We start from the raw sequence: 9,282 nt of genomic DNA, 5'->3' as shown, positions 1-9,282 counted from the left end.
TAATAATATGCCAGCCACAGATGCTGGCGAAACATCAGGAAGAAATTCTCCTACAACATGGCCACGTAGCCCAAAAAACCCACAAAAAACTATGGATGCCGGCCATGAAAGCCTTCGACTTCACAGTTGACATAATGTTGAAATTGTGAACGACTGAAGACAATTTGGCCAAAACAACCTTCAGAAGTTATCCCAGGGGGTGGCTGTATCTGCTTCTGCTTGAAATTGATCCACTTATAAATTATCTGCTTATAAATTATGTCTGCTTGTAATTTATGTCCCATAGGTCCAAAACACACTGCAAAATTAATCCAGTTTCAGACCACTTTAACTGCCCTGGCTCAGTGCTAGGGAATCCTGGGAATTGTAGTTTATTGCGGCACCAGACAGAGCTCTCTAACAGAGAAGGCTAAATATCTCACAAAACTGCAAATCCCAGAATTCCCCATCATTGATCCATGGCAGTTAAAGCGGGCTCAAACTGGATTATTATTGCACTGTCTTTTTTATCACAACCTGGATATTCTAGCCTGGTGAATTTCACTGTTATTTATTGTCTGAACATACTAAATAAGTCTTCTCCTTCTATTCCATGACTCTCTGTTCATATATATTAGCACCTGGAAATTCATGGTTTGTCTGCTTATTGGGGCAGGATACTGTACACTGAAGCTGGGATTATAACCCTTGTGTGGATTCAGCCAATGATCTTTGGTCCTCCAGGTGCTTTGGACTTCAGCTCCCAGAACCCCCAGCCAGCTTGGCCAGCAGTCAGGAATTCTGGGAGCTTAAGTCCGAAACGTCTGGAAGACCAAAGTTTGGGAATCACTGCTTTAGATCCTTTGTTACATGCACCTAATTTTTACCCACTATCTATTTACGGGTCATATCAAAATCCCTAACTTTGGCCCCAAAACCTGCCCTTGACTTATACATGAGGTCAACTTACAGTTGAGTATATATGGTATATTGTTGTAAGTCATGGAGTGTTTATAATCTAAGGGACTGTGATTCTTCGTTATCAGACTGAGATTTGGTCAAGAGAAGGAACCAAATGGACTGCTATAGCTTATTATGATACCAAGGGCTTGTGAGAGAGAGAGTTGTTGTTGTTGTTGTTGCTGCTGCTGCTGTTGTTGTTGTGTGCCTTCAAATCATTTCTGACTTATAGTGGCCCTAAGGCAAATTTATCACATGGTTTTCTTGGCAAGATTTGTTCAGAGGAGGTTTTGCCTTTGCTTTGCTCTGAGGTTGAAAGCGTGTGACATGCCCAATGTCACCCATGGTTGCCATGGCCAAACAGGGATTCAAACCCTGGTCTCCCAAGTCATAGTCTAGCACTCAAGCCACTACAACACACTAGCTCAAGAGAAAGAAACACCCTAGATAATCTCATCAAAATGCTACTTGTGTGAGGAGGTAGCAAGGTCTATTTGAAATGATGCAAAAAGGCACTGGCATTATGGAAGAATCCCAGGGATTGTTGATCTCCTTGCCAACCAAAGCTTCTGCTGTGTTGGTGTAGCTGCAAACCTGCACGTAGGAAGCATAGTTGGAAAATAAACAGTGCTGGATGCCATACACCTTCTGTGACCTCCTCCTGAAGGACACTGAAAGCTTGATAAGCAATACACATTTGACTGTACGTACTACATGTCTGTGAAGTGGGGTACATATGCAAAATAATATTAAGTCTTCCAGATCTAAGGGATACAATATCAGCTTCAAACCTAACATCTATTTCATTTCACTCAGTCACTGTGCAAGATCAAAAGCTGAACTCACTTGGATTTCCAGATAGTCTTTTTAAAAGATCACAGTGTCGAGCAGGTGAGATCTGCAAAACCTCAGAAGGCTCAGTACCTAAATGGAAGAAATTCTGCTGTGTAGCATTATAGAGTGGCCATGCTACTTCACTGACCTCTGGCCCTGTTGGATTCCTGCGGAAGAAGTAACAATACATTTATAATCTGGTATGCAATAGGACTGAATGCAAACTACAAAAAAGAAAAAAATGTTTAAAGGAATCATGTAGTGCCTCTGAGATTCAGGGTGTCTTTAACTGCATGCCTTTGTCCTATAGAATCCTGGGATTTGTAGTATGGTGTGGTATTCAACCTGGTCTTGTCAGACAGCTCTGGTACCTCACCAAACTACAAATCCCAGGAATCTGCAGGATAGAATCATGGCAGTTAAAGTGGTGTCAACCTGATTTAATTCTGCAGTGTGGATATACCCTAACTGAGAAAAAGACATTTGTAGTTTTCATGGGCGACAGTCAGCTGAAGTGCTCCGCCACCCAAAAGGTCTACAGGATTCCTTTATACAGTTGGGTCTTTACATCCATGGAAGTAAAAAAACTGTTGGGCTGCAAGTTCCATGATTTTCACGTGCAAACGTGCAGTCACATGCACACGCCACCACTGAGTTTAATGGGGCAGGGCCATCCACAAATGCTCAGATTCGTGGATGGGAAGCCTGTAGTTGGGGCAGGGCCATGACATCTTTCTGTGCTGAAACAGACTAACTCTGAAACATGAACTCTGCAAAAAGAAAATTATTACTTTCTTCTGGTCGTTGTTGTGTGCTTTCAAGTCATTTCTGATTTATGGCAACCCTAAGACAAATCTATCATGGGGTTTTCTTGGACAGATTTGTTCAGAGGAAGTTTGCCATCACCTTCCCTTGAGGTTGAGAGAGTGTGACTTCACCAAGGTCACCGAGTGGGTTTTATGGCCAAGCTTAGAATCAAACCATGATCACCAACATTGTAGTCCAACCACTATGCCACACTGCCTTTTATTCTTTTATTTTTAATAGAGGCATCCCAACCACTCTAAATATGACAGCTCTGAGGGGAAGGTGTCTTCCACAAGGAGACACATGCTTTCTGAAATCACAAGATCTTTCCACAAAGTAACTGGACACTGAAGTGTATTTCTTATACTGTACATCTTATACATTGATTGCGGCCCAGGAACTACTGTGCAATAAGAAATAGCAATAAGAAATAACTAGTTTTTGTCTTACCCACTTCTTGCAAATTCTGCCCAGTACCGCATCACCCGATGACTCAGTTCTGCCTCAGCTTCTCTGCATGTTTGGTTGACACCCAATGCTGAGTCAAGGGTCCCAAACATATAAGGTACCTCAGTACCATGAGGTGCCCCTGCCCACTCAGGCCAGAGAGAGCCAGGGGTACGATGACTGAAGGAATAAGTGTAAACGGGACTCCCAGCTTCTCTGCTCTTTGCAGCAAATTGAGCTGCTGGGCATACAAAGAGGGAATCACCCAAAGCTTGTGACAGGGAGGAGAAGTTTAGTACTGGAATGTCAATGTCTTCAGCGTATTTCAGTGCAATAGCCTGGGCAGCAGCATCAGTCACGTTTTGCAATGCCAGTTGTATCACTGTTTGAAATAGTTTCAAAGAGATGAGACTGCGATTGGTGCCAGGAAAAAGCAACAGCGTAAATATTGACCCTTCATCAGAAGTAAAACCAATGAGAGTTGGTTTAATCTGAATGCGTCCCATCTCCAGAAGCTTTTGTGGATCATCAGGTAAAAAATCACCATCTATTGTTGGTGAAAATGGAGGGGCCACAGGAACATTACTTACTGTATGGATGGATGCTTCATTCTGAGGAAATTCAGTAGTTTTTCCTTGTAAGCAGGTCACAATTTCACTTTCATTGCCTTCCTTGCAACCCATCAGCTTGCTAAAAAGAAGAGATTTCTGCTTGACCTCATCAGGACTTGACCAAGCCCAGATGGCATTGGGAGCTCCACTCTGAAGCACAGCATGAGCAAAAAGAGACTCGCTTTTTGGTGAAAGAAGATGGAAGCCCACAGAGGCTGCTCCAGCACTGTGGCCCAAAATGGTCACTCGATTTGGATCTCCACCAAAGGCAGCTGCATTCTCCTTCACCCAGGTCAGGGCCAGCTGTTGATCCCACAGCCCCATGTTTCCTGGGACAGCTGGTGGTAGGTAAAGGAAGCCCAGAGCTCCCAGACGGTAATTCATGGAGACCACAATGACGTTCTCAGTCGCAGCTAAGGAAGCCCCATTATAGAAGTCCAGGGAACCTGTGCCAATGAAATACAGTAACCCCCTCCATGTATCCAGACAAGAACAGGAGCTGGTGTAGAGGGCTGTGGATGGGGTGCCCAAATGTTGAGAAAGAGACAATCTTCTGACAGAGGCCTATTGGCAGCCCACTTGTCTGCATCAGGTAGGTCAGACAGAATGATCTGGGGACAAGCATGGCCAAAGTTAGTGGCCTCTAAGACTTGACTCCAGGGCTTTTCCAGGTGCCCAAAGCATTTTTCTCAATGCAGGAATAGGCTGGGTGAATTACATAGCTCCTTTCACATTGTACAATTTAGCCACTTGATACCACGTGAACTGCCATGGCAACATGTTTTGGGATCCTGAGGTGTGTAATTTGGTGAGATAGTAGAGCTTTCTGGAAGAGAATTTGCAATACCTCACGAAAGTGCAAATCCAAACATTTCATTGGGATAGATTCAGGACAGTTAAAGAATGATTAAATACTATGACTTTGTGCTGCTCCACACAGATGAGGGGCCCCATTTTTAGAAGACCAGTCTCTGGAAACCGAAGCAAGACCTTAAAAGAAGTTCAAGGAGGATGGGAGGGTATTGATTAGCTGGAAGATTTGAGTTTCCTGTTGCAGCATTAATGTCAGCTCCAAAACCTTTGTCCCTTTCCCAAAGATCACACAAGTAAATTCTGTTGATTATATTGACTTACCTCCTGGGTTTTTCCACCCTCACAGTTTAGTCCAAAGGGATAAATGCAGAGCTGACTGATGGGAGAAGAAAACTCTTCGTATGTACTGCTGGGAAGAGCAATGACCACCCGGAGTGTGTCCATGGCGTGGGAGGAGGCTGCAACCTCAGGGAAGGCAGAAGATCATGCCAGGTCAAAGGACAAAAAAAACAGATTTTGCTTTAATAAATGTCATGGCTGAAACATCAGGCAAGGAACACCTATCCTCCCTGAACTGCTGTGCCACAACCTTAGTCTGAACTCTGCTCCCACACTACAGAATTAATGCAGTTTGACACCACTATAACTGTCATGGATCCAGCCTATGGAATCCTGGGATTTGTAGTTTGTTGTGGCACCAGAGCTCTCAGACAGAGAAGGCTAAATATCTCACAAAACTACAAATCCCACAGTTCCATAGCATTGAGCCATGGCAGTTGAAGTGGTGTCAAACTGCATTAATTCTGCAGTGTAGATACATCCAGAGTCAACTAGAAGTAAAAGAAAATCAGGATGTGAAGTAGTTAGACCATTGATCTGTGAGGCTTAGTATTATCTTCTGTGAGTACCTTGTCACCCACCTGTCCCCCAATGGTACCATGGGCTTCCACAACAATCATGTTATCATCAACCCTACTGTCAGACAATTGGACCCAAACCAAAAGATTCGAATTACAAGAAACACAACTCTAACGAAACATGAGGAATGACTTCCAATCCTGACAGTAAAAGCTGTTTGATAGTGGAATGGACTCCCTCAAAACTTGGTGGACTCTGCTTTGCTGAGGGTGGGGGTTAAACAGAGGTTGGGTGGCCACTTCTTAGCGGTGCTTTAGCAATAGGTTGCTGCAGTGGGAGGGGATTAGATTCAATAGTTCTTGAGGTCTCTCTTCCAACTTCATCATTCGATGCCAACAGTCCTGCATTCATCATTGCTACTGCCAGCCGCTGCTAGTTTTGCTATTTTTGACAGCTGTCATGTGTTCAAATCCTCCCCAAGTGTAGCTGTGCCTCAGAGAGCTAGGTAGCTCTTGGCAATCCGAACCAAGTAGCTACTCACCTTATCTTTGAGGACTATAACACCCAGAATCCCCTAGCCAGTATGACCATTGCTTGGGGGGGCTGTAGTTTTGACCTTAAGCAGCAGAAAATCTGAAAGTGACTTAAAGTATCACCTCTGGTTTTGGCAAATGTCAGATGTGGGCCTATGAGCTGCACATGGCCCGAAATACATCAGTCCACCAAGTTAATAAAAAACAAAAAATGTTTTTGCTCATCACAATTTGGGTATTCGTGAAATAACACAAAGTTAAACCATAGTTAAAGCAGAGAAAAATGGCAGCTTTTTACCTTTGGAACATCTTGACAAGTCCCTGTTTGCGGTGAGGAGAAAATAAATAAAATAAAGATAATAATGACAACTCATTTATGCAATGAATTTCAAGATATCTTTATTTGGCTTCTCAGTAACATGCAGCCTACTGGAAATGACTTCTGGAGACAGTAGAAAAGTTGCATTGCTTGAAGTTCAGTGGCAAAGCTGAAGAGATTGCATTGCACAAAGAGTGGATTCCTAACTCAGTTCTGGTTCAGAGCATGGTTTAGAGCATTACATTCACAGCAAACAAATTCTCCAGAGGCAATGAGTGCTTGTGGCTCAACATGGCAAGGTTTCTGGAATAGCTTGTAATTTCTTCAGGCTTTTGAGAATTGTCTTGACCTGTTTGTGGAAGATCATGAAAGCAAGAAACACCTATTGCCTGTTACTAACAGAGGGGCATGAGCTGACCCACTCATGAATAAGGGAATGCCTATAGTTAGGGTTGCCAAGCATCCCTTTTTATATGGGATGTCCCTTAATTGTAGTCTGGAAAGCTTGTCCCTTATAGAGATGGCAAGCATTGCTAAGGGATGACCTGTACCCTATTTGAAGGTAGAAAAGCTTTTCCTTTCATATAGAGTGAATGAGATGCCCAAAACTCTGTATTTGATGATGAGAGCCCTGCATAAAGACAAAAATGTCTGTATCATGTAATTTATTAATGTGGACAATATATTAATTTTACAGAGGTTTCAGATTGGCTAAATTGACTGTAATCAGTATTTTAGTTTGGTATTTTGGTAGATGTAAACTTAAAAACTATTTCCTGATTGTCGACCTTCCGTGTCATAAATTTCAACTGCCCTTATTGCTATTTTGAAAACCTGGCAGCACTGACAATAGATTATTTGCAGCATAGGGTTCAGTCCTATGTTGATCAGACTCCTCTACTGCTTGCTGCACCTATTTTGCCTGTTCCTCCAAAGAATTTTTCCCAGCTTGAGAAACTGAGTGACCTGACTGCAAAAACTTGCTACTGAAAGTATGAGCCGAGATTTACTAGCCCAGTGGTGTCTGAACTTGACTGAATCTGGTTTATGTGTGTCGGTGTGTTTTTCCATCACATTTTGAGTTCCTTCATTTTACCATAAGACAACCAGGAGGAAAATTGGAAACAATCATGAAGGATGAGGCTATATAGTGGTGCATCTACACTGTAGAAATAACACAGTTTGCCAGCACTTAAAATGCTCCATCCTTTGGAAGCCTAGGATTTGTAGTTTTACCAAGTCTTTAGCCTTCTCTCCAAAAGCATGCTGGTGCCAAACACAAAACTAAAAATCTCAGGATTCTGTAGGATGGAGCCATTGCAGTTAAAGTGGTGTTACCTGTCAATTCTGAGATTTCAGGCTATGGCCTGAGTCTCGGAGCCTTGCCCCTCTTCTACAATTCTTAGGAGAAGATATATCAGGGTGAGAGCACTACCTTGACAAGTATGTGTATGTTGTGGGTTTTGTTTCTGTTTTTTCAAATTAGCTCGACTTGGCATTTAATGGCAAAGTGTGCAACTGTGGTTGATGTTTGATGAAACCATCAGGGCGTTCCTTTGGAAGACCTCCCTTGTAACTTCACAGGTCTCTCTTCTTGCGACATCACAAAGTGGTGATCCCTAGATCAGAGTTTGGCCCAGAAATCTTAAGGGTAATCCTGACCAGGTATCACTAAGGCTGTATAAATGGCTGCTAGTCATGATGGCGACATACCATCAACACCAGAATCAGAAGCTGTATGCCTCTCAGTGCTGGTCACTAACAATAGGAAGATGCTATGGTACTCAGGGTACTCCAGTTGTGGTAATGGGCTTCCTCCAGGCAACAATTTGGGCTACTGTGGGACACTGAATGCTGTACAAGATGGGCCTTTGGGCTGTTCCACTCAGATTCTCCTTGTAAATTTGTGAATATTTGCCCCTCTCTACTAATGTGGTCTCAGAAATGCTGCTAAATCCTTCACAAGCCAATCAATTAATTTCTGCTTTCTGTACTTCATTTCTGCCTCTTTATCTTCATGGTCTGTGCATTGCCTACAGCTGTAGCAAGGCCTGGTGGCCTTACATGGAGATGCTCACTATGGGGAATGGGACTTCTTGCCATCTCTGCCTGGTGAAAGAGACCCCTCTTCGGATTTGTCTGTGGAAGGAAGACAGAAAGGAGAGAGAGCAAATATTTTGTGATTACAAGTTGATAACTAGGAACAAATACTGAAGATTCCACAGACTTTGGAAGACAGTACCTTCCTAAACTACAGAATCATTAGCACTTTGATGTCAATTTAGCTGCCACAGACTGATACCATGTCCTGAACCCAATAGTTTTAGGTCTTTTCACAAGAGTTGAGGTTCATGCCTAGCAACCTGGTCCAAATTAGCAAGGTATGCAAGCATAGAGTCAGGGGGAAAGGGTTTATTTCTGCAACAGAAATAGGTACACACTTTGAAGTGACATCTAAAGTGAGACAAAAATTTATTTCAGAGCCCACACTATATACCTTTCCACAACTTGTTTGTTTGCTTGTTTCATCTGTATGCCACCTTTTTTCCAGAAAGGAACCCAAGGTGGCTCACAGATAAAAACATTTTTAAAATTTTACAATAATTTAAAAAACCCAATTAAAATCATCTAACTAAAAAGAGTATAAAATTACATTAAAATATACAAAAGTTTTTTTAAAAAAATAACTAAAGCAAATATCCCATATAAAGGCCAACCTGTTTTCCCCAGGTAGGCATTAACAAGAATTTTAATAACTATTTCAAAGCACATCCTCCCCATCTGTCATCTATTAATACTTCCAGCTTTGTTCTGATCCATTTACTATAGCCAAAGCATGTGAAATTCAATCAACAGGAACCTTGGGTTCTTTACATCAGAGAGTCTGTCACTTTGAACAAGGAATGTAATCAAGAGTTGTAAATCAAGGAGGACACTCCCTTTCTCATCTATAGTTTAAAACACAGAATGTGGTTATCTATAGCCTATGTGTCTCGTGTCCGAGAAACTGAGATATCAGGGCTCTGAGTCCAGCATTGGAAATAGGGAATTTCTAAACTAGGAGTAAGGAGATGATGATGATGATGATGATGATGATGATGATGATGATGATGATGATGAT

At 42.4% G+C, this 9,282-nt stretch overlaps 2 protein-coding genes across 3 annotated transcripts in view; both read right to left on the bottom strand.

Annotated features, from left to right (window-relative positions):
* The window catches only part of LOC121920292 (acetylcholinesterase-like), a 9,069-nt gene extending 4,174 nt beyond the window's left edge, over positions 1-4,895 (bottom strand). Inside the window, 4 exon segments of the mRNA XM_042447422.1 lie at positions 1,786-1,940; positions 3,031-4,100; positions 4,103-4,300; positions 4,773-4,895. Coding sequence (XP_042303356.1) covers positions 1,786-1,940; positions 3,031-4,100; positions 4,103-4,300; positions 4,773-4,895 — 1,546 coding nt within the window.
* Positions 4,896-6,224: 1,329 nt separating this feature from the next.
* LOC121923974 (cholinesterase-like) overlaps positions 6,225-9,282 on the bottom strand; it is an 11,328-nt gene continuing 8,270 nt past the window's right edge. For both annotated transcript variants that reach the window (XM_042454962.1, XM_042454961.1), the window contains exon 4: positions 6,225-8,300. In XM_042454962.1, coding sequence (XP_042310896.1) covers positions 8,239-8,300 — 62 coding nt within the window. In that variant the 3' untranslated portion in view covers positions 6,225-8,238. The remainder of the gene's footprint in view (positions 8,301-9,282) is intronic.

The sequence above is a fragment of the Sceloporus undulatus genome, chromosome 2 (genome assembly GCF_019175285.1).
Source record: "Sceloporus undulatus isolate JIND9_A2432 ecotype Alabama chromosome 2, SceUnd_v1.1, whole genome shotgun sequence".
Lineage (NCBI taxonomy): Eukaryota > Metazoa > Chordata > Lepidosauria > Squamata > Phrynosomatidae > Sceloporus > Sceloporus undulatus.
Note: the sequence above shows the minus strand (reverse complement) of the source record. Positions and strands in the feature narration are given on the sequence as shown.